The sequence below is a fragment of the Gallinula chloropus genome, assembly GCF_964237585.1.
Source record: "Gallinula chloropus genome assembly, chromosome: 22".
Taxonomy (NCBI): Eukaryota; Metazoa; Chordata; class Aves; order Gruiformes; family Rallidae; genus Gallinula; species Gallinula chloropus.
Genome location: NC_140107.1, coordinates 7,456,988 through 7,482,269, shown reverse-complemented (window position 1 = coordinate 7,482,269; position 25,282 = coordinate 7,456,988). Strand labels below are relative to the sequence as shown.

General features: G+C 53.2%; 1 protein-coding gene across 1 annotated transcript; it reads right to left on the bottom strand.

The window, feature by feature from the left end:
• Positions 1-1,654: 1,654 nt before the first annotated feature.
• WASF2 (WASP family member 2) lies at positions 1,655-23,551 on the bottom strand. Its single transcript, XM_084274167.1, has 9 exons — positions 23,486-23,551; positions 13,778-13,931; positions 9,792-9,926; positions 9,136-9,289; positions 7,914-8,031; positions 6,719-6,849; positions 5,080-5,235; positions 2,841-3,364; positions 1,655-2,384 (listed from the first exon to the last, which is right to left on the bottom strand). The coding sequence occupies exons 2-9, from the start codon at positions 13,905-13,907 to the stop codon at positions 2,227-2,229; spliced, it is 1,506 nt and encodes a 501-aa protein (XP_084130293.1). The 5' UTR covers positions 13,908-13,931; positions 23,486-23,551; the 3' UTR covers positions 1,655-2,226.
• Between the last annotated feature and the right edge of the window lie 1,731 nt (positions 23,552-25,282).

The following is a 25,282-nucleotide window of genomic DNA, read 5'->3' as shown; positions in this document are numbered from 1 at the left end:
CTCGCTCTCCCGTTCCTAACAGGGGCCCAGACTGGTTCAGGCAATTTAAAATTAACCCAGGTTTGGCATTTCAAGCCCCTCACATCCCTGTGTGGTAACGCTGTCAGCCTGGCTTAGCTTTAAGGGCTCTTTTCCCCAGGAACACGGCTCCCAGAGCAGCCGGAGGAGGATGCTGACAGCGCAGGAGAACAGGAGGCAGCAGCTCCCCTCCAGCCCCATTCCCCGGGTTGCAGCAACCATCACACTGCATTTCCAAGCCCTCGGCCCCATGACGGCTTGCTGGCACTCGAGGGGTTTGTTTCCTCTTCCAGAGCCTGGAGCTAGTGCTGCTCAGATGTTCCCAGCCCATCGGGATGCCTCCCTGTCTACACCCTCTGCATCCCACCTCACAGACACAAGAACATCGGATGGCGTGGGGTAAAGCCCCCCCTGGGTCACACCAGATCTCAGCTTGACCCACACCCCAGGAAAACCTATCTCCAGGCCCTTACCCACTCTGGCAAAGATTAAAAAGGCACATGCACACACAGAGAATCAGCAAGAGCTCCACAGCAAACCACTGCCATGAACCAAACCCCAGGAGCAGCCCAGCAGCCTGGGGCTGGGCACAGCATCCCGGGTACCGGCTGCACCCCGGGCATCAGCTGCATCCCTAAAGGAGACACACCAGGGAAGAACAAAGAGGCACAGGCTGGCAAAATACTTCACCATAGGAAAGGCAAAGAGGTTGGAGAGTCAGGTCTCAGCGGGACGTGCAGCTGGTCCCATCTCCAAAAGGCTTTGGAATTGCTTCTTGCACGACCCCGAGAGTCATGGCCAAGCTCAGACACACACATGCAGCACGGGGGATGAGGGGGGGGGGAATTTCTTTCTAGATTTTCAAGATATGCTTATATACTATGTAAGGGAATATGGGACAGCAGTAAAACCTAGGTCAGGTAGTTCAAGTTCCCCCCCCACACCAGTACTGTGTCTGTAGTGAGCAGCCCAGGGTTAGTGAGGAGAAAAAAAACCGTTCTCTTAAAATTAAACTAATGAATTATAACACCAAAGTTACAGGGAAAGGAGGAGGTTAGGGCTGGTGGAACAGACGGGCAGTTCAGTACACACACGAGATCTTTTTAGGCACACAGACTCCCCTCCTGAGGTGGAAGGGAAGAGAAAGTGAAGGTAACACCAGCATTCTCTGCTGCTCAGGTCCCTGTGCAAAAAGTATGGTCACCCAGCTAGAAAAGCACCTCTGCAAACTGAGGGCAGCGCTGCCCTGAACAGGCCAAAGTCCAGAGAACCCCCACACACCATCCCCCTGCTCTAGGCACCTTTTTTTTTTTAAAAGAAAAACCAAAACCCCACACTCTGAGCATGAACAGGAGGCCTGGGCTGAGAGGAGCTGTGCCACCACACAGCGCTGCCTGTGGGGCCATGGCTCTAGCAGCAGAAAGCTGAGCAACTGCCCCGCTCTGGCTGCGCATCCCTTTGTGCAAGTCTCCTCCACAGCCTGGGCAAAACAAGTCCAGGCCATGTGAGAGGAAGGTAAAGGCAGCTTTTAAAAGAATAAAAACCCCCCAAACCCCAAAGCAACTCCCCCCTCCTCACACTGCACCCAGCACACGCCAGGGCTCCAGAGCCAGGAGCTGGAAATAACACTGGGGGAGGGTCAGGAGGGGGATGAATTGCACACTATTGCCAAAACCCTGATGGTGTGACAGTGGGATGCGGCAGAGAACAGACATTTAAAGCCCATTTTCTTGCAGCACTGAAAGTATTCACTGGAAAGGAAGAGCCATCAGATCAACTGTCTGCTGTTGCAAGGAGAAAACTAGCTGAAAACGTCCTTCATCTGAAAGGCCACGCGGCTGCAACAGGATCATCCATCTTTACTTTCAAAATCCCTCAGGATGGAGGGTTTATGTGTGCTCTGCCTGGTGGCATCCAGGATCTGGAGGTTTAGCTCTCTTTTAAATAAGCAACCGTTACACCCCCTCCAGCTAAATCCCAGCACCACATCCTCAGCGTCCACGAGGACAGCTTCTGGAAAGGCAGAGCACAGAGCCCTGCCAAAGCCAGAGGGGAGGGAGAGGGGAGATATGCTGCTGGTTGTCTGGAAACCCTTGGCACATCTTTGGTTACGGGATGAAAGAGGAAGTGGTGGAAGGTTTGGCCACCTGATTCTTTTAAGAAGACACGAACCCAGGAGAGAAGGGGAAGGAGGGGATGGGACCATGGTTAATCCGACCATTCGTCCTCATCGAACTCCGAAGAGTCGTCCTCGGAGTCGCTGTACTCCACAGCGATGCGGCGGGACAGGATGGTGGCCACATCGTTGCCCACAACATCCCGCTTCTCCTGTTCCCGCTGCTCCTCCACCTTGCGGAGCTGGAAGCCTGTTGGGAAGAAGGCAACGGAGGGGATCATGTGAAGGCTCTGGTTACACTGACACCTCCAAAGCTGCCATCCCTTTTCACACAGCCTTCCGAGCAAGGCAGCCTGTCCTCTGCAGCAAGCACTGGATACACTGGGATAACACTGGTGGTGAAGGACAGCAGAGACAGGCTGGCTGGGCAGGTGGGATGGGGATCAAATCACTTCCATGCTCCTCAATCCCTTGCAAACTCGGAGCACATCAACCCCAGCACTGCCATCCCCAAAGGTGCAGGTGGAGGCACAGAACCCAGTGAGGTTGGCATCAGGGCGGGCAGACAAGGGGGAATGGCAAGGGATGGGCCTCAAGCAGCAAGGCAGCCCCAGCACTGCTCCTGAGATGGCTCCCCAGTGCTCCCACCTGGCTACCATGGGGTTTTCCAGAGGGAAACAGAGTTGGTATTGAATCAAAACCTTACCTTGGCGAATAGCTGAAAGGAGATCACTCCTGGCATCGCTAACCGCAGGCAAGGATGACTTGGGCTTGGAGCCGGAGGTGTCGGAGGGAGGAGGAGGAGGTGGAGGCCCATCCAGGCCACCAGAAGACAGAGGCGGTGGGCCAGGAGGCGGTGGGGGTGGAGGGGGAGGCGGCGCGCTCCCGCTGCCCGACTGCGGCAGCGGAGGTGGGAGCACGCTGGCATATTCGACTGCCGGAGGCGGCGGTGGTGGTGGTGGGGCAGCAAACTCGGGGTGAGGAGGGAAAGAAGGGGGTGAGGGTGGTGGGGGGGTTCCCGGGGACGGGAAGCCCATAGGAGGTGGTGGAGGGGGGCTGCCTCCCATCGGCGGCGGTGGTGGTGGCGGCGGCGCCGGAGGGGGAGCGAAGCCCGGCCGGGCTGCGGAGGGGGATCCGATCGGAGGAGCTGGTGGTGGGTGACTCGGGCTGACCAGGCTGGATCGTTTGGTCCCTCCAGAACCAGAACCTCTTTGGTTGTCTGCAGGATAGCTGGTGCAACAGAAGGAGAGAGAAACAGGGCTGTGAGGCCAGATGAGACTGTACAATCTCAGTGTTAATGCAAATCACGAGTGCCTGTTGCAGCCCAGACAGGAATGGAAGTCCCAGCTCCAACTGGTGCTCCACCAGCCCTCGCTGCCAGGCTTTAGCTCCCTCTCCCAGGCTTTAGCTCCCTCTCCCAGGCTTTAGCTCCCTCGCAGTGTTTCTTTTGGCCTGCACCACCAGAACAAAGGAAGGCTTCTGAGGACTGGCAGGAAAGCTCTCACTCATCCCATCTCTAGGCTGACAAGAACAGGAGGCATCTCACCTCCCTGCCAGAGGCCCAGCGTCACGTCTGAGCTCGGAGCAGCCTCCTGGCTTAAGAGCTCCTGCAGCCAGGCAAGGCCCTGCCCCTGTGCACTGAGGTCAGGCGTGTGACACGCCAGGCAGGGATGTCTTGCCGTGATAAATCACACCAGGACTGGCGGTGGTGCCAGGAAAGCATATGCTGGGAACACCTGCTGGGAACAGATCTCCTCACCGGATTCCGCGGCTCAGAGCCGGGGCGCAGCAGCCACGACTCATAGTTTGTGAAGAGGAGACGTGGAAACCCAACGTGCTCTGAAGGAACACCCTGGGAGTGGCCGCCTCTCCCATGTATGGGGGGAACACTACTGCCCATAAGAACTGTAACAGCCTAAGTAGGAGTACAAAGGGAGCCCTGAACTGACATCTCCTTCCACGCTCAGACAGAGAAATAAGGCACATTTGCCACAAAAACGTCACAGTTTTTAACAGTGCACAGAGCTGATCCAAGACAGACTCCTGGAGATCAAAACCAGCTCCCAGGGCTCTTTAAAAACAACCACCAAAACAAAACCAGCGAGGGCAGCTCTCTGTGGCGAGGCAGAGATCTGAGCAGCTGCACAAGGCAGCGTAAGCTCCCTCTGAAAGCTCGTTTCTGCTCTGCCCTGAGGAGCAGGCTGCAGAGCGGAGTGCTTGGTCTCTGACACATCACAAGAGCCTTTTCTGCAGTATTGCTGCCTTTGGAGAAGATGGAGACGAGCTAACGCAGTCCTGCCCATCAGACACACTTCCTCCTGTTACTCCTGGCTCTGTTTCACTGCCTTTAAAAAAAATAAGCTACTCTCTCATTTCACCTTCTGTGTCTGCAGCCACCACCAGACCACAGTTCTCCTTTCCAGAGGTGACTGGAAGCCACCATCTCATCCGACACAGAGCAGCTGCCCCGAGCTCGCACTCAAGGCTCTGGGAAGGAGTCAGCTGGTGTGCTCCAGTCTTTTAAATTTAACTACATCTCCATCTTCAGCACCCACGTCGGGCGTTTGTTCCAAGAGCACAAGGCAAAGAGTAGGAAAAGCAGGAGGAAGGAGCCGTTCTGCACACAGCTCCATCGTGTTACACACTCTGGAACAACAGGCAACGGATTCAGACCGTGAACTGGGAGCCCTCTCTTCTAAGAGGTGAAGCTGGGCTGTTCTGGTTCTCCCCACTGTCCCCTTCCCTATGGAATGATGAGAGTGACTGGGATTTATGGCGAGCGGTGCAGCCTGTGCCTGCAGCCACACCTCCCCTCCAGACAGCAGCGTTCTGGTTCCTGCACGAGGCCCGTTAGGAAGTTGTGCTGAACTATCTCAGCCTGTCTCATGTCATCCTTTTACACCACCTACTACTCCTGGGTGACAGAAGGGATCCCGTAGGCTTACCTAAATTCCACCGGGGGTGGAGGCAGGCTGTCATCTGGGAACGAAGGAGGTGGTGGCACAATAGAGTCAGTCTGCGGCGGCGGCGGGTAGCAGTTCACCTCCATGCTGTCGTTGGAGCCGATGCTGCCGTTCTGATACACCATGTTAGAGGGGTACCTGAGCGAGAGGCAGGACAAGCGACTCATTTAAAGAGTTCAAGGCAACATCTAAAGCTTATTCTTCCCCTCACTCACAAGAGCTTTGCCTCCTGGAAGGGTGACAGCAAACAACTGTGTGGCAGTGATATTAACCAGGAGGACGGATCAGCCCGCAAGGTCTAGAAACGAGGTTTTCCAGCAGGAACGGCTTTTCCCAGCACAGTAGGACCTGCCTTTAGGTAGGACCTTATCAACCACCACAACAGGGGACACAGAACAAAGCCTTAAGGCAATATTTGTATTAAAAATAAAGAAAAAGAGAAGAGGTCTCTTCTCAAAGCAGGGCAGCTGCATCAGCTTGCTCTGCCGAATTCTTTGGCTAGAACCTGCCCAGGTGCTCCCACGGCTGTTTATCTTACCACAGCCCAGAGCAGCACATGGATCTATGTTAACAAACAAGAAAACACCAAAATAATAATAATAATAAAAAATTCTTAATATTTGATTATAGGAAAAAGCCACTTGGAAGAGTGCTTCAGCCAACACGGGCTTGAAGGAGTCCCAGCTACACTGGGTCTCGTCAGCGGCAAAGAAGAAGAGGAGGTACTCAAAGACTCCAAAAATAAGCTTGAGAAGAGACTATCAAAAAGAATCCAGGAGACCGTGATGCCATTAAACTCCTGTATCCAGAGCTGAAATCAATTCCCAGCCAGCTCCTTTCACTGCAGGGTGGTGGAACCCCCCCCAGCCTGGAGGGCTCTGGACCTCAGGTGGATTCGCATCCACGAGCACGCTCGTGTGAGGAGAGAGGAGCGAGGAAACGGTGCTGTTGTGCTGTGTGATTCCTCTGCTAGGAACCGAACCTGCTCCCCTATTAAACTAAAAGCAAGTTTTATTTTTAGCTGGAGAGTGTGATTTAAAGAGAGATTTTTTTCCTATATGAAAGGAAGCTGCGAGGCCGGAGCGAGCGAGCAGTGCATTGTGGGGAATTCGGGCTGCTTCCAGCCTGGCTGGTGTCAAAAGTTAAATGAATTCCCAAGCCAGAAGCGCTAAAGAGAGATCTGTAGCTTGAAATACTTGGATGGGGACTGCCCCCGCTTCAACTTGAGGGTGTGAAGAGCCGTTTGTGAAGTGTAACAAAGCACTGGCACAATACGGCCACGATGCCGCCCCGCTCCTCCCTGTGATGAGAAGGGCACGGCCATGGGGCAGGGAGCCAAAGCTCCCCACACCTCAGTGCCCATAGGACAGGCAGCCCAGAGCAGGCTTGCTGCAGAAGCTGTTCCTGCCACCTTGTTCAATCCCTGTAGCTCCCTGATTTATTTAGCAAATTTTAAATCAGCAGACGGATTTACTTTGGAGAATCTGATTAGTGGCTGTATCGATCCGCACTGTGCAGCAGATCTGGAGAGGCTGCAGAGCAGGGTGAACTGCATTACAATCAACACCACCCCCTCCCCTCCCCGCTCCCCGGAGCCAAACGGAGCCCCAGACTCGCTTACCCAGCAGGACCCTGTTTGTCCTTTGACTCAACAAACTCCTGTCCCATTTTCAGCTTCTCCCACTCTTCTTTCCGGGTTTTGATCTTCCGAGGGTTCACGTTTCCTCGGTTCGGATTCTCCTTCTTCTCTTTCTGAGGGAGGGGGAATAAACAGAAGCCTTGTTTTGCTTACTGCACAGGACAGACCTGTCACAGTCTCAAAGAGGGACGAGATCTTTAATTTGCAGCCTGACTGTCACAGCTCCAGCGATCTCCCCTGCAGAGAAGCTGAGGCACAGAGAGCATAAAACCCCAACCAAACCAACCCGCCCAGGACAGCATCCCATTTCCCCACACAGTCCAGACACGATGCCATCGGTACTCCCTGGATGACCCCCTCCAGGCAGAGGGAAAGCTCAGTGTCCCACTTCAGTGCTTTGGCCTCTGTGTCAAGGCTGCCACATCCCACTGTCACCTTGCTGGTTGCTTTGGGGTGCAACACACCCAGCTGCCTGCTAAGAACCTCAGCTAGCCTCACCCTCTGTACTCTCACATACCTTAAATCCCTTGTTATTCTGATTAAAAACCATGATCTGTTTTGATATTTAACATTCCAGTTGCTCAAGAGCTAAATAAAGTATGTTTAAACTGGATCTTTATGGTGCGAGTTCCAGTGCTGGTAAACAGGAGTCCAAATCCCCAGGCACCCAGACCAGGAACCCGACTGGGAATCTGGCTTTTCAGCTTCAAAGGCTCTGTTAAGCCTCCCACATGCCCCTAACCCAACGTCAGGGCCTGGATTTGCCCTCCAGGAGGGACATTTTCTCCTTCCTTTGTTCTTCCACAGTAGAAATCATTACAAGAGGCTGTGGTGCTGGGGCAGTGGGGTCGGTAAGGGAGTGCAGGGCAGACCCTGACACGAGTCCCTCCCCTGCTGACTGCGCCAGCGCCACGTTTGAGGACTACAAATAAAGCTGTTATGCCCACACAACGATGGTGGCATTGGGAAAAACAGATTAAGGGTATCTCTGCTTGCTTTCTTTTAATTAACAATGGGAGTAAACCAGATGAAGACTTCACTGAATTAATCCCTAAAGAGTTTTAAGAGAGCAAACCTGAATTTTGGATTATCAGCTCTGGAGTCCAAGATTCATTAACACCTCCCACCTCCCATTCTTCCCTGACATGCCTCTGTTGGCAGAGATCTGTTTCCTCACCCTATGTTTCCGCTTCTCTTTCATAATATCCTTGGTGTCCTGCAGCATTTTTTCTTTCCAAAGGTCAAAGAAATATGAGGGATCCGTGTAGAATTTAAGCGCCGCTTTGCCATCATCCCTAGAACAGGGAGGGGGATAAATCCAAGCAAACCACACAAACAAGGACCAAGTCTCATGATGCCCAAAGAAAACACAAGGCACAACCTCAGCTGACAGTTTAAAGTCTGCAGTGAGGAGTCAAACACACCATTTCAGGCCAGGCAGCAGACTCACAGCCTCACCCGTCCCAGCTCTCCCACTTCCCTCCCACAAACTGGCCATCACTCAGCACCTGAAGAGCTCAACAGCTCTGAACAATCACTGGGAGAGCAGCAGGTCTCTCACTTCAACTCCCACTTGTTTGTGCAGTATTTTTGGTCTGGGGATAAAAAAAACCAAACCCAAACCAACTTCTCCAGCCCAGGAACCCTAAATCAGACCAGCAGCGTCCTTGAAACCCATGAGTGAGCACACACACACACACACACACACACACACACACACTCACACACATTCTCCTCCTGCTTTGCAGTGCAGCTGCGTCTGGCAGAAGACAGCTGCCTCCAGCTATCTGTAATTACTTTTTACCTGTTCAAAAGATATTTATGGATGTGGGCTAAGTCTCTGTATTCTGACCCCCTTTACTTTACCACCTACAAGATGAAATCAGAGCAGGGCTGCTCAGGAGAGCTGCTCACAGAGGCAGCGTAGGTCACATCAGGTGCCTCAGACCAGGCACAGAAGGCCAAGGAAATCATCTCCAGCCCTACAGGAGCCTGCTGCACCCACAGGGTGAGAGCTGCTTGCAGATGTATGCTCTGCAGTTTGCTCTGCAGCTTTCTGGAGAGGAGCCACAGGGCTACAGAGAAGCACAAGAACAATGCATCATCTGCACAACACCTAGCACCAGCCAAGCCCTGCCCCAAGGCAGGCATTAAAGCCACACCAGGGATCCAAATAGATCATTTTTTAGCTACACTCGTTTGTACAGCCCCAAAAGCAAAGTTCCCTGTCATCCAGAGGATGGAGGTTTCCCTGTGGATCTCCCTTTGGCAACTCAATTTCCCATTGGAAATGGCTACTTTGGTACAGCACAGGATGGGAGATGAGCTCCTCAGCATGCTGAGAGGAGAGGAACTCCTCTGCAAGGGAACCAGGGGCTCAGGACGTGCTGCAGCTATACCTGTACGGCGAGAGAATGTTGAGGGGTGGAGGAGCATTGCAGGTCCTGTAGGTTTCAAGGACAGGCACCGGGAGAGAATCTCTGTCAAAGAGCTTCTGGTCCTGAGTTGTGGAGCTTTTGAAGGCCTTCCTGCTGTTAATGCCTTGCAGGGAGACTGGGAGAAAGAGGAGAGAGCGCAAGTGAAGAGCAGCTTGACCCAGGCCAATGACACTGGAGATCAAGTAGCGAACATCTGATTTCAGTTGGAGTTCTTGGCACGCTTAACACTTCTTAAGGTCAGGTTCCTTTTCCCACAGACCTCCTGGGAAACCCAGCAAGTCTCAGATCAGGCCAAGCCAAGATCTGCTGCTGTGCAGGCACAGCTCTCCCAGAGTTGCCAGTGTGGTTCTGAACCCCTGTGACCAAGGCTCAAGCAGCACATCGCTACCAAACTGCTCCAAACTGAGTTTCCACACGCAGACTTGCTAACGAGCAAATCCAGACTCGGTCAGAAAGGCAACCCACAGGAGCAGCACACTGCTTCCTCAGGAGAGGAGGAAATGGTCCTCTTGGTCCAAGAGAAACCCTTCCAACACCCATCATTTGATGGCTGTGAACCAGCCCTGCTGACTCAGTGAGAACCTTAACCACGCCTGGCCTCTGCTCCACTCCATTACCTTCTTCCTCTTTGGGATCCAGTTGAGTGACTTTGACTTGCAAGCGGTCAACTCTCTCCACCAGAATGCTCACCCGAGAGGCAAAGGTGTTGGCTTGAGTAAACAACTCTCCAAATATGTCCTCTGCAAATTTACCTGGAAGAATAAAGCGTCCATGTTACCCCCCTGAGCCACATCAGAGCACATTCAGGCTCCCAGCTGGGTCTCTTGAAGACAGAACAAAGGAAGGAAGAAGGAACCATGTTTCTTTTAAACTTTGTCAGGGTTGAATTGAGCATCCTGGAAGAAAATCTGTTCCACCAAAACCTGACATTTCCAAGGGATCTTCAAGCACCAGAGAAACAATCGAGACAAACTTTCAAGTCGTTATTAAAGGAACAAAACACAGAGGGCTGACAACACTGTGCTGCTCTGGAGCTGGACGGGTCTGTAGGTCCTTTAAGATTCTCTGCTGGTCTGTTTATTAGACAAGCAAATACAGTTAGATTTTTATTGCTCTGGAGAATCTCAAAGGCTCCCAGTCTCCAGCAGGCCTGCCTCCAGGGTAACTGGCATGTATTTACAAGCTCAAAGTACTCTGGAACTAGAGAGCAGACCCAGCCCTTGATCCCAACGCCCGAGCCGTAACCAGAGACGAAAGCACTGACCCTTTTGTTCCTTCAGGTGGCACTGTCTGAAAAATTGATGCATTCACGTTTATTCTAAATCAAAACCAAAGGGGAACTTCTCAAACAGGGATACTCTCTCTGTAGCAGCTTGGGTTGCCCAGTGGGCTGCTGTGACAACCACCATCCATCGGCTTGGGCTGCGAGAAGGCCTAGGGGCTTGGAGCAGGGGCTCGCTGCACCGCTCACCAGCGTTAGCACAAAGATGCCCCTTGTCCTTAGGAGTTTAACATCTACATGTACAACAAGAGCTGACCACAGGTAGGCAGAGGAGGGGGAACTGGAAGAAAACCAACAGCTTACACCGAGCACTGCCTTTTTGTTCTGCTCTCAGCCATAACTCGAGACAGGAGCCCCAACCACGCCGAGGACAAGGCTGATCAGAACAGACTTGGCACCAGGAGCAGACACAGGCCCGTGGAGCTCCCACTGATGGGAAACATTTCCAGCCACGGCTGTTGAGTACAAGGCTGCTCCCAATAAGCAGTCTGGTTCTGAAGCGCATCATCATATGGTCAACAGTTTGTTCTGGAATCTGTTACTCCTGGAGATCCACCCCAGCACTGGGGAAAGGATAACCAGTTGGGAGCCTAACTTCAAGAGCAGTTTTGCAAAGTCTGGTTGTCTGCAGTGAGTCACACCGAGGAGGACAAGCCCGCCTTGAACAAAGCAGCACCAGGGCATCCCCACAGCCCAGCTGCACAAATCCTTCCCACTACCTAACCTGAGCTATCAGCCACTTGTGCACACTCCCATGCACCCCTCCTTACACTGCCACGCACGGGGAACCAGCCAGGTTCACAACCAGCCACCTCTACACCTTTTGGTGGCAAGGCCAGCTTGAAGTGGTCATAGAAAGTAAATGGTAGAAGGTAACCTCAACTGAGCTCCCCATTCTACCCTCCTAGACAGGCTCCACACATGCTCTGTTAACAAGCCCAACCAGCTTCCCCCAAACACATGAGAAGGGTTTTCCTTCTGGAGACCCAAGGGCCAGGTAGCTCTTGCTACAGCCAGGTTTGGTGAAGCACTCTGTGTCCCACACCAGCGCTCCTGCTTGACCAAGGGGGTGAACATTTATCCACAGGATAACAGGACGTCTCCCAGCAACAGCCCAAAAGAAGAAGAGTTGTAATTTGGTTTCTGCTTCAATGAGAACTGAAAATGGTTCACAGATTTCACAAGGAACTGCAACAAGCACTAGGGAAAACCCCAAAGCCTTCGGTCTGCAGTGAGTTTCAAGCATAACATAACCCATAAGCAACACTGGAGGGAGAGGGAGGGATGAGGGTCTGTCCTGCCTTGCCTAAGTGCATCAGCACAGAGCTCTCAGCCAGCCTCTCACTCACTGTGCCCTGTATCTCACCGACACTTTGAGATGGGGTAAGGCAGAGATTAATTTTTTGGTTTAGTTCCTTTGACTGCAGAAGTGCAGCTCCCAATCAGCATTCCCTCTGCCGTGTGCTGGCAGGAGGACAGCCCCGTGATTTAACAGGTCTTTCCATCTCCAGCCTGTGGATTCTCTAAAACCCCACAGAACGCACAGCTACTCACACCAAATGCTACCAGCTGCGACAGTAACGCAGGGGAAACTCGCTGGAATATGGAAGTTTGACAGGATTTATGTTTGCATCTTTGTAAAGAGGCTGTGGTGCACCAGGCATGGCTGATTATTCCCTTGACAGGGCTGTCACAGCCCACTGAACCTGCCTTACATTCCCATGATGTCCCACGTACAGGGAAGGAGTGGGTTTCATTTCAGGAGAGAAGGGAGAGGGCAGCAGGACCTTGGTCATTTGGGGGCAAGAGCTCTGCAGCAGTTAGTCTAAATATCACTGTGCTTAAACCACTGCTGAGCCTGGGGGAGCAGGTAGGAGATGGTGTGTTCCTCCCCACCTGCCTCACTCCCCCCTCGGACAGATAAGCATGGAAGTGTCAGCAGGAGCCAGCTCTCCCGAGCTTTCCCTCCAGTGCTCTCCTCCAGGTACCCCACTGGTCCAGCAGCAGCACCTCCTTCTCCCCACATCCCTCAGCCAGGCTCCACGGGTACCTTCCCAATAAAGAAGCCGGGATGTGATTTGGCTTCCAGTGCTTCACCCTCTCCGGGAAGGCAGAAGCAGAGAAGCTTTGAACATCTGAGCTGCACAAGGAAGGTCTGACCCTGATGGATCTCACCAGAGCTCCATCACACCAACCCACCACGTGCCTTTGGCCTGGGCTGAGCTGTCCCTGCAGCTGAGACCCGCACAGCATCACTGCCTTCCTCCCCATTTCACATGCACGAAGATGGATTCACTCACACTCCACGACCATCTTGGCTGCAAGACCCACCAAATGAACAGCAAGGGCCAGTTGAAGTGAGCAGGGAGACTGGTCTTGCCTGTGCAGTGACATTTCTATAGTCCAACAGAACACGGTGCCGACTGGCAGCAAACACAGGCCCAGATCTCAGCAGCAGCCACGGGTTCTGCTGCTGGAAGGAGCCTGCTCCCAAACTCCCTGCCACATGCCTGCTATGGTGGAGGAGAAGGGGCTGGCTCTGCAGAGCGAGCAGGAGCGCTTACATACGCCATGGAGAAGCTAAACAATCTAATAATTCGATTATCAAAGTCTTGCTACAAGGGCAGAGGTGGCTAATCAGAATCCAGAGCGTTCCCACAGACTAGGGAGCCACCCCAGAGACACCACAATTAACTCTTCATTTCTCCTGTGGCACGCAGGCCCAAGCTCTCCTCCCAGCCCTTACAGGGCCACCGGTCAGCCCACTGGAGAGCTGAGGGCGGCACGGCTACAGCTCCAGCGAGCAGCCCCAAACCCCCCACACTCCTGAGGCAACACTCGGCTCAGACTGGGGACTTGGGGTCTCACAACACCACAAACAGGGGGGGCAACCAGGCGGCTTCTGCCTCTGCGCTTTAATTACCCTTCATTAAGAACAAGACTGCCGACACAGTGTGGATTCAGCCCAGTCAAGCTCCATTTAGTGGCGCGTGCAATCACAGGCACATTCTCCAGCACAAGATCCTGGCTGCTCCCATTTTACAAGCCTGAGTTGTGCTCCATCCTTCCATCTGCAGCTCTGCTGCAGCCTCTCGCACACGCACACACCGCCGCCGCCGCCCCCCTCCCCATTTTCTCTTAGATGGGAAGGCAGTGGGACCAGGGATATGAAATTAGCATCAGATTTCTTTAGGAAAACATTTTAGCATTACCCAGGGAAGGCAGATGGGGGAGAAATAGGAACACGAGAGTAGAAAGGGAGCTAAATAAAGAGCACTAGCGACTCCTGAGGGCAACGCGCAGGCTCGCCATGGTACTCACTCAGGCTGCCCAGCTGTCGAATGACATTTGCCAGGGTGATGTTGGTCATGCATTCCAGCTCGCTTCGAACGCTAGGCAACGTCTGACGGCACAGGTGCCTTGGCTCAATGTTCCTCGTTACTAACGGCATGGTGGACCTGCTTCAGGCACTGTTCTGAAAGATGAAAAACAACCCAAAAAAGAAACAGGAAAGGATTACTCAACCGCAAATTCCAGGCACACCAGAGCCATGGTGTTCGTTTTTCCTGCTCTCAAATGGCTTTATTTATAAGGCTCCTCTCTCCCCCCCTCCCCACCCTTACAAAACCGGTTCATCAGAAATAAAGATCCTGCTGTTCTGTGACTTGTGGTGACAGCAAAGCCCCAACAGCTCAGGTGCAGAGGTGACAGCAGAACCCACCCCCCCCCAGCTCAGGTACAGAGGTGACAGCAGAGCCCCCCCCCAGCTCAGGTACAGAGGCAGCAATGGAAAGCTACACATCCTCGCCCACACGCGAGGTGCTGCTGGCACCACTGCAGCCGCTGCTCCTTCCTCCCCATCCACCGCCGCGGAGCAGGCTCCTTCCTCCCACGCTCACGCACGGCGTCTCCGGCGAGTCTTACAAGCCTCTCTCTTCAGAAAGGTTTTAAACTTGCAATCGAGAGGTTTCCTTAAACCCAGGGGATGCAGACAGGAGATGTTTAAAACAAATAAAAGACCAAACAAACCAAGGACTTGGAAGCCCAGGGTGCCCCAGCAGCCCAGGCATGCGTGGTGCCTCTCCTGTGAACAACAGGAAGCGCTTGCAGCTGACCAGGAAACTTTCTGGTGACTGTTCCTTATCCTGCAGGCTGCACCCCTCTTCCCTTGGGAAATTCCCCCGGGGAAGAGGTTTACACTGGGCCATTGTTTCCCTGCTGTAGGAGTTTAAAGTCGAGGGAGCTCTAATCAGGATGCAGGGCTAGAGCCTGCTCAGAAAGGAGTCAAGATGGATTGTACAGCAGTGGGGACAAACTTCCAGTTCTTTCTTTTAAAAAAAACAAGAAAGGAAAGAAGCGTGTGGAAGTTGTGCTCTGGACAGAAAAGGCTTTTATCTGCAGGGCACTGCCTTGAACTGATAAAATATCTCCTTTGCTAAGAGGCTGAAACGTTGGAGCAACTAACTGCTCAGAGCATCTGCCTCCCAGGGAGGAGGAATGGGCGTAAACAGAGCCTCAGACCAGGAGCGTGGTGTATCCCTGAAATCTTTAAGAGTAGGTGAAAGCAAATACATCCCAACTTCTTGATTAATTTAGCAGGGGAAAGAATCACTTTTCTAGGTCAGCTGAGGAACAACCCAAGAGAAGCAGGCAGCTCCCATGTGATGGGCATGCTGATCTGCTGGGGCTGGGTGTAAAAATAAAACAGGAAGCTAACAGCTTGGGGAACATGGCTTCCTGTCACCAAAAGCAAAAACCCAAGAACCATAAAAAATCAGCTGTTTGCTCTTGACTTTGAGCCACCCTTTGATAGTCTCTGTGGCAGCTGGCAGCTTATCTTTGAGGTCCAGGAGTCCTTCCTGGATGCTTTTCTATCAGGGTGTTAAGAGGAAGAAGTGGGCATTATCCCTCCTAATTACCTCACAAGCCAGATTTTGAATTGCTAAATTCGACCCATTAAGGCAGAGGAGCTGGAGAGCCCAGCACACCGGGCACACACACCGGGCACACACGTGGATCTCTCCCAGACACGCAGGGGCTGGCTGGCTGCTGCCATTTCGCGGCGAGGGATGTGCCAGCTGGGAAAGGTCCCCAAAACCCAGCGTGCTGGGGAAGAGGGGAGCAAGATCTGCATCCACACAAACGAGAGCAGAGACCCTCTGCAGACCCAGCCCCGTGCTGCTCTCCAGCGTGCCTGGGCGCTGCAGCAGCCACCAGGCTATTTACAGAGCAGGGTGAAGCGGGAAGGACTCTGCCCTTCTCCTCCCAGCACCCCGGGTTTATGGATTACAGCCCCAGCCCTACAATCCTTTGTCAGCTTTAGCGCTTTACGCCAGACAAACTTTCCCAGCTCCCCCCAGACTGCAGTCTGCACCAACAAGCAGCTCTCATAAACAAGGCAGCATTTGCAGGCTGCCTGCATCCAGCTTCTCCCCCGTGCTTCCCCAGGGCTCGGCCCGGGAGCGCCCGCGGTGGGATCTGCAGAGCCAGCGTGGACAGCCCATCCACCAACACCCGGCTGGAAACCTTCCCAGGCATGGGACAGGCAGAAGGAAAACAGCAAGGAGGAAAAACAAAGAGGGGAGAGGAGATGTGAGAATGTATGTATAGAGACAAAACCAACCCCAAAACGCCGGGAGCACCCATCTCTGCAGGCGTGGGGAGAGCAGGGCAGAGCATGGAGCAGTGCCCCCCAACACCCACAGATCAACAAAGGCTCGGGGCATGCTGCCTGAACACAGCCCCCTCCCCTGAAGGCACACTCTCTGGAGCAAAGAGCAAGGAGCAGTGCCTAAAGTCACTTTTTTTAAAGACCAGCCACAGCAGCATGGCACACGTACGCTGCGAATTTGCACCAGTGCAAGACAGCAGCAGCAGCAAGGGCTAAGAAAAACACTCCCTTTATAGCCCAGCTCATCCTTGCCAGCCACCCCCACCCTCCCAGCACCGCCTGCCACACTCCACTGCAGAACCCAGAGTTTCGCCCTCGTGATGGCTACGACAGCCCTCCTCAGAGTACAGCCACACCAGCAGCATCCCCGCTTCCCCAGGCGACAGGGACAGCTCAGCTGCCCCAACACCGCTCAGGATCCGGGAGCAGCAAGCTAAGAGGTTAACCCTGTGGAGTGCAAGGCAGGGAGGGGAGGATGGGCTACAGCCAAGCACCCTTCTGCTCTCCCAGCAGCGAGCGGCCTCTGGGATAAGAGGCATCTCAAGGCAGCATTTCCTCTCCTGGGAGCGGAAGGCCGGGGCGTTTCAAGGCTTCAGATGGTTTCCGTCGGGTGGAGGCAGATAGGAAATCTGGGAGCTGAGCAGAGCCTGGCGCAGGCATTAGTGGGAAGAGCGGTCGATGCCCCCACAAGGAGGCACGTCACCCTCAGACCTTGTTTTTCCCCCCGTGAGCCTTGGGAGGGTGGGTACAGAGATAACAGCTAATGGGCTCTGTAAAGCCTTCATGCCTCCTGAGTAGGTGGGACAAAGATGAATGGTCTGGACTGGAAAATAAGCTGTGTATTTCGAAAGCTGCAGTCAGGTGGGGCAGAAAATAAAGTGTGGAGAAAGGAGAAGGTATGAGAGCTGAGGGAGGAGGAGGAGGAGGAGGAGGAGGCACAGCCAGCGCTGGAGACAGCACGAGGCATACAGCTGGGGGCAGGGGAGAGACACAGTACATGAAACACAGGAGGGACAGGCCTAAGAGAAGCTGTCCAGGAGGCTCCTGCCTTTATTCTTCAGCAGAGTCCTTAGGAAGCTGAGGGTCAGCACGCTACCAGCACGGGCCATCCCCAACCGCTCTCCTTTCAGTGGCAGGACATGACAGCACAGCAGTTTCCAGCCCAGCCAGCCAGCCTGGTCATCAGGCATTAGTCACTGTCACCTCCCTACCGCAGGCCATATATTAGAACGAAACCCTGCCACTCAGAAGCAAGTTAAATGAATGGCCAGACCAAAAATCCTTATCTTTCAGGCAAAGATAAGCACTTCCTCTTGCTTAGTACTGTTGAAAACTGGGTTTGTTCCAGTACTGGACTTTGGGGTGCACGTACTGGGTTTAGGAGGCTGCAGGACTGGCACACTGTGGGCACAGAGGACCTGCCCCGATCCCACTGTAAGGGGAGAGCAGAGGGAGCACGTTAAAAGTAAAGGGAAACTGCCTGTAAGAAACAGAAAGCTGTCTGCAACAGATTCCTAATGAATATGGAAAGAAAAAGGCAGGCACCAAATTGAAACACAGCGCTAGCTATGTGAGGAGGGAAGTGATCTCTGCTGGGTGGGAGCACCGCTGGTTGGGAGAGCTGGAGCCGAGGGTGTGCCAAAGCCAGGTTCACAATCCTCATCCTCCCAGCTGCCACGCTCCACACCTCCCTACAGACAAGAAGCCAGGGCTTTTCTTACAGTAACAAATGCTTTGTCTCTCCCACTGGACTGGGAACCTTCCTACCTGCTCACAGCAAGTGTTTCCTCCAAGCCAGGACTTGAACAGAAGGCGGCTCCGAGCCTTGTGTGGGCAGCGGTGAAGCACCAAGCCACCCGCAAAGCCCAGCTTCGCCCCGCAGCTCTTTCCCCCCTGGCCTCCCCACAGCTGCAGCTGCCCCACCTCCAGGCAGGCATTGCCAGGATTCCTCATAGTTTCCCCTCTCCTGAAATGCTTACACAGGCACTGCCGAGCCCCGGCCCGCTCCACAGCCCCGTGCCAGCCCAGAAAGAGTTGTGCTGAGCACAACAAAAGCCCTGGAAGCTGAGCTCACCGCTCCTACATTCCTACCGAGCTTCCAGCCACAACTGGCACCTCTTTCCCAGGATTCACCAGGGCTCACGTCCAGCATCACCCTTCCCCTCTGGTGCTCGCTCACCACACATGCAGTGGTCTCCAGCACCTTGGATTTCTCCAGGAGAGCAGGGTCTAGAGCTTCTCCACATGGCCACTGATCCGACACCCCGCTCTCTCCATAACAAGCTCCCCCCTCAAACGCCTTGTTCACCAATTTTTAAGTGGATTCTGGCAATTATTTCTGTAAATCCCCTTGGGGCACTGGGAAACAAGCATGGCACAACACTGGCTGTAGAGAGGGTAAAGAGAAACCCCAACTTGCCAGGTTTGCCTTTCCAAACCCAGCGCTGCGAGCAAAGCACAAGGTGATATCAAGATGAGGAGGTAAATTCAAGATGAGGAGGTAAATCCAAGATGAGCTGCTCTGCTGCTCAGAGGTTTCTTATCAGTGAGCCATCGACTGCTCTCCCCATGAGCTCTGCAGAGAGCAGATCACTCTGGAATCCCAGGCCTGGATGAGAATCAAGTACAATCGGTTTGCTTCAAGCCAGCCCCACCAGTCTATAACCCCCTCGCACACAGCCACGTCTTATTGACTGTTTGTAATAAACAGGGCTGGCACAGTGAAATTGGACAATTGTTACCAACAATAAGGGAGCCAGACTGTGAGTACAGGCACGGGGGAGCAACGTGGGGACGGTTTAGGATGGAGTGTTTGCTTTCCAACGTGAGCTCTGCCACCTGAAAACAGCAACGTGGAGCAAATACCCCTGAACCAGCAGTTTGGGGCTGTGCAGAGCACAGCACTGCAGAGCCAGGAAGGAACCTGCCCCAGGTTCCCTGTGCAGCCAGCGGATCAGAGGAGAAAGCAGGATGGCACGGTGAGAGGCACACACACACAAAGAGCTGTAAAGAACAGGCAAGTTGGAGGGAGAGATCTGGCAGGGTTCTTCTGCCTGGTATCTGACCAGCTAGCATAGCATTACTGGGAGTCACCTGGGTAATTCCCCACTCAATGTGACACACAACCTCTTAGATCAGGGACCATCTGCAAATAAATCTGGACCCCAGCAGTGAGATCATCTGTCATGGTGTCTGGTGTAGCACAAAGCACCTAAGGAGGACAGAGCACATTGCTGGGGAAGGAGAGGGAAATTGGGCTTGATTTTCAAGTACGTCAGGGTGACCAATCACCCTGCCCTCAGCAGGGCTCACAAAATCCTCTGCCTGGACACAAACAAGCAGCACAGCCAAGGAGACCAAGGCTTGAGCTCAGCGCCTGGGAGAGCTGCCTTTAGGAGTACCCATCGGGGGATTAGACACACCAGCAGGTTTGGGAATGAGGGAGGAAGGAGATAATCAGATCTGAAATTCCCATCAGTATGAAATGAGACTTAACTCAGTAGCTTGCCAACGCAGACTGACTGTTCTTTCTAATGTCTGTGACAACTCTGCTTCAAATTTCAAGCTTCTCTCAGCAGTAACTACTCCCCCATGTAGCTGTAATGGCCAGAAAGAGACTGGCTTTTATGTAACCCCAAAAGACTAGCAGAAAGGGAAGCAGCAGCCACACACACACACCGAGAACTGAGGGGGAGAGGGAAAAAAAAAATCAGCAGAAGGCTCTGCTGAGTGCTCAGGGCTATATCCACACTCACAATGCAGCCACGGAGAAGTGGGATGCAGCAATCAGGAATGCTACAGTTCCACACTCGGAGAGAGACCCAGCAATCAGTGCTGCATCCGAGCAATAGGGAGTGAAATTATAGAGCAAACTGCCATGTGATGCCACAAACTCCTCCATCCCGCCAGCTGTAACAAGTATTCATTCCCAAAGCCGCGTCACGGGCTCATCTGTCATTAACAGCCCAGCCTGCCAGCAGATGAGCAGGAGTCAGCAGTGAAGGGCAGCTGCGGGGCTGCTCTCCTTTCACAGGGCTCCAGTCTCCCCCAAAACCCACGGGGGGAGGGAGATGCATGGGTAAAGCCCCCCCGGGCACCAGGGAAAAGCACTGCCCACCACCTCTGACCACCCCCTAAGAGGGAAAGCACAGGCTGTGCTTTCACCCTGCACAAAAGCCTTCCTGAAGCAGGATGTACAGCAAACACGGGGCCTTTGGGAGACCCCGCTCAGCCGAGCCCAACACACACACCCCCCAACACCCCTCGGTGTATCAACAACCCACTGCAGGAGCCACCTCGAGAGCTCTGCTGGTGTGATGTGCCAGCATTACAACAACAGTGTGGGGCAACAATGGCGTGGGGGGGCAACAACAGCACAGGGACAGAGGAGCACTGCACATTGCCACAGCGACGTGCTGACACTGTGCAGTGCCAGCCCCAACCTCGCAGGAGAACGAAGCACCGTACAGCACACAGAGTCCTGGAGACAACACACACCCAGCTCAGCTCCCGGAGTGAAAAATCCTCTGTGTTCCCCCCCATCCCTCCCCTCCAGTCTGCTGGCTCTGGAAAATGCAAAAGAGCCTCAGAAAACCATTTTCTGTGGGTTTTTTTTTTTTTTTGTCTGGCTCGTGCATTATCGTCATCATTTACTGCCCTCGAGGGGATTGCACAGGTGTGACTGGAAATTTGGCTCTTCCTCTGAAACTTTTGTTATCAGCTTTGCTGAAGATGATCTTGCTGGAAGAAATGCCAGCCCTCTCTCCTGGAAAGGGACCCGCTGGAAGCTGCTGGCAGAAACCAAGCTGGGGGTGGAAGGATGGGGGTGTCACCAACGGGGAACAGACAGATCCTCCGAGCTTCTGTTGGAGTGTGAATGCAGCCAGCAGATTCACCTAGACCGTTTGTGGGGCTCTTTAATTCCTAAACCCCACACCATTGCCCTAATTAATGTTTCCATTCATTTAGCTGCAAAACAAGTTAAACAAAGAGGGTCACCTGGTGTTCCTATCAATGCCTGACTAGGATAAAGGCAGAACAAATGCATTTAAATAAAACTCTAGAAGAGATATGACAAGAGAAAGGCAGTTTAGCTCAATTAAAGAGAGCTGTCACAGGGATTTGATTCTCAGAATACAGAACTATTGATTAAACAGGAATTAAAGCTCCGAAACAGAAAGGTTTCAAGGTCTTTGCTGTGAGGATATACATCAGGAGAGAGGCAGGGCTCCTTCAGCGCTACAAGAGCTCTGGCTTTGTTGCTTCCTAGGAAACAGGAACAGCAAAGGGAGCAGAATGCTTTCTGTTAAACCTGTGAATAATTTTGGCAAGGATACAAGGTCAGTGACAACACAGCGTAGTAACATGAGCGTCAGGCAACAGGTAAAGCTTTGGCCAACCAGGCTGCAGAGAACCCACCACAGGCTCTCAGGCATTTTGGGAGCACAGGGGGGGAGGTTGGTCAGTGGTCGGCAGGAGGGCTCTGCCAACAGCCTGTCTGAGCCCAAACCCCTGTGCAAAGCCAATGAGACCATTCAACAAGTCACCTCAACCTACCCAGGAGGTGACGAGTCCCTCGAGCAGTCACAGCAACCCAACTGGGATGGCTACTAAGCCAGGATCACTACGCTGCCCCAAAAGCCAGTCCTCAAAGGTCAAGCTTGAGGAGCTTTCCTTGGCAACGTCACCCATTTGTTTCCATCCTGAATCCAGGCAAAATGAGCTCTGGGTAAAACCAGAACACCTCATCATCCAAGCCTCAAAGTCTGAATCCACTTCAGAAGGTCTTCACTAGGAGAGATGCGATTTAGGTGGCAACACAAGCAGCATCGTTCCCCCCCAGCTTCAGCTGGAGGTCCCTGAGCCAGGTGCCCGAGCCCCATGTGGTCACCGCAGGGATGCAGGATTGAGGGATGCAGGATTGAGGGATGCAGGATTGAGGGATGCAGGATTGAGGGATGCAGGATTGAGGGATGCAGGATTGAGGGATGCAGGATTGAGGGATGCAGGATTGAGGGATGCAGGGATGCCTGCACAGAGCCACAGCCCGGCTCCTGGGGCTGCTAAAGCCAACGCGGCTGAATCGCTCATCCCCAGGCTGAATTACTGCTAATGAGGAGAGCATGTTTTCTTCCTCTCCTTCGCCCCAGCCTCCTCCAGCAAGAGGCAAGGCTGGTGCCTGTTAGCACTAACAAAGCGCTCGCGCAGAGCGCAACTCTCACAATACATCAGCACATTTTCATTCTAGGGCAGCACTCAGTAATTAATATGGAAAGAGAGGGTGTGGGGGGTGTTTTTTTCCCCCCCCAAACGACTTATTCCTCAAGTCTGAACATATTTTAACCTTCCTTTCCAGCAGATAAACTGTCTCATTTGCAGCTAAGCTCAGCCTCCCCTCCTTTAACACACACTAAACTATTTTGATTAATGAAAGAGTAGGAACAAACCAGTTCCAAGTGTTTTCTATACAGCTCAACTGCTCTTTCAGTTTCAACTCACGCCTAGATAATTATATCACAGCTCTGAGTGCCCCCACCCTTCTGCTGCACTTGGGGAATACTGGAAAGATAAGTCTTTTCTTAATTATTAAATGTAAATAGCTCATTAAATATAATCCAATTACTTTAATTGTAAGAAAAAGGAAGTAATTACAATATGTACATGTATTCTTGCCTGAACAGTTTTAATATCTTAAATGAATCTTTGCAGCATTAATATTTTAAGTTAACCTTTGACACAAGGGGGGAAAAAAAAGCCACTGACTCCCTGATAGTCTCCAGAAGTGCTGAATCTGCTGGGATTTCTGTCACAAAAAAACCAGGAGAACAGCCTGGAGCATCTAAATTAAAGTGGTTTATGAACAGCATCTTAACAGAGTCAAAACAACACACAGGTTTTCTGTTGCAGAGGGGAAAACCCACCCAAAAAACCACCCGAAGTCACACACGATGCCACACCAAGGCCCTGAACATGCTGTTTGGGTCTCAGGAGTCAAGTGAGGTGGGTCCTGCTCTGAGCTCAGGAGAACAGCACTAAAAGCCACCAGGTCTCTGGGATTTTCCAGGCAGTTCTCTCTCCCTACACCTTGTCCTGCCTAAGGGTGGGAAGGGGAACCCAGGCTGGGGGAGAAGGGCCCTGCCAAATGTCTAGGCTAACCCAGACCTTCCGCAGAGGTGCCCAGCAAGACAACCCTGCAGAAACACTGCCTCTGGTTTCTGTTCACACACAAGCCATCTGCACAGCGCTGGGGCACGGCGCGTGATCCCGGGCTGCCGTGGGGATTGGCAGGCAGAGCTGCAGGAAGCTGCAAGCAGCGCTCTTCTGGTTTTGCTCAGCAGCATGACAATCCCTGGACTCACTTTCTCCATCCCTGCAGCCAGCGGGACCCAACACCCTTCCAGGCAGACTGCAGCAAGGCCCCACTGTTTCAATCAGCCCCCCGGTCTGACAGCGCAGGGTCAGGTTTCAGCTTGGACGTGGTGACAGCTGCCTGTGTAATCTCCTCGGGACAGTCAGAAAAATACTCTTTTTCAGCTGTAGTAGTTTCCATTTTGCATGTTCCCAGCCCAGCAGTGATCTCACCTTATGTAATCTGCAGTGCGAACTCCAGGCTCTGGACCATCCAAACCCACGTCAGAGCGCTTGACACCAGCACTTATTGACCGATCTTTTGGGGAGGAGAGAGATTAGACCGTATTAGGGATGCTCAAGATGCAAGTCCTTCTATCAAAGCTCACCACAAGGTCCATAATAAGCCGCTTTATGGAAACCTCTCATGTGAAGCCAGACCCTAGACATAACCCTCCTCGATGCAACATTGAATTCTCAACAGCAACCAAAAGGCTGTTCTGTATAAGTTAATTACAGGCAGTTTTAATTTGGCCTCTGAAAGGGAAGCGGCCGGTTGTTTCCCGCTGCCCTAGACAGAAGGTAAAGGTTCTCCACAAGCTGTGTTGATCATCAACCCCCTGCGCAGGATGGGCCAGCAGCTGCTGGTGCTGAAAGAACAGGATCTGGGTGTGTGCACCCTTCTCCATCGCTTTTTGCTTTGCAGCTGCAAGGCCAAGCCCATGAGAGCGTGTGTGCTTCATACGAGCCTCTGTGTGCTCCCCATGCCAGCCCATGTGCTTCATATGAATCTGTGTGTGCTCCCCACTCCAGCCCATGTGCTTCATATGAGCCCAGGTGCACCCCATGCCAGCCCGTGTGCCTCCTGTGAGCCCGTGTGCCCCATGCCAGCCCATGTGCTTCATATGAGCCTGTGTGTGCTCTCCATGCCAGCCCAGGGGTGTGCCACACCAGCCCAGGTGCCTTCTGTGAGCCTGTGTGCTCCCTATGCCAGCCCAGGTGCCTTCTGTGAGCCTGTGTGCTCCCCATGCCAGCCCAGGTGCCTCCTGTGAGCCCGTGTGTGCCTCACGCCAGACCGTGTGCTTCACACAAGCCTGTGTGTGCTCCTCATGCCACCCCATGTGTGCTCCCCACACCAGCCTGGGTGCTTCATATGAGCCTGTGTGTGCCCCACGCCAGACTGGGTGGGTGCTTCACACAAGCCTGCGTGCTCCCCACACCAGCCTGGGTGCTTCCTATGAGCCTGTGTGTGCCCCACGCCAGACATGGGTGGGTGCTTCACACAAGCCTGCGTGCTCCCCACACGCCAGCCCCGGTGCTCTTCCTCGCCCAGCACAAAGGCAGGGTGCCTGAAAGGGAACTCTCTTCCGCTCTGGCAAACACTCAGCGAACTCTCTGCTGGGCTAAGGGGTGGTCGGGGAACTTTCACCCATCCATTCAGCCAGGGCCGCTGTTCCCCCTCCCTCCCAATTAAAGCCCATTTCTTGCACTCCATGCATGAAGCGTGGCTGCACCAATACATCAGATATTGTGGCTGATAGGCTCCTCTGAATGCCACTTCAAGCCCTCCAGCGCCGAGCCGCCTGAAAGCAAAGCATCACTCATTCTTTGAGCCACAGAAAGGACTTTGGCTGTACAGGGAGTCGGAGGAAGGAGTAGGAAAAGGGCACAGCCAGTGAAAGAGGAAATGAGAAATTAAAACCACATTCAATCTTATTAGCAGCAATACAATAGGTCAAGGGAGGGCTCTGCAAAACTCCACAGCATGGGAACAATCTATGCCCTGTGTGATCAGTGACGCTGGCCCA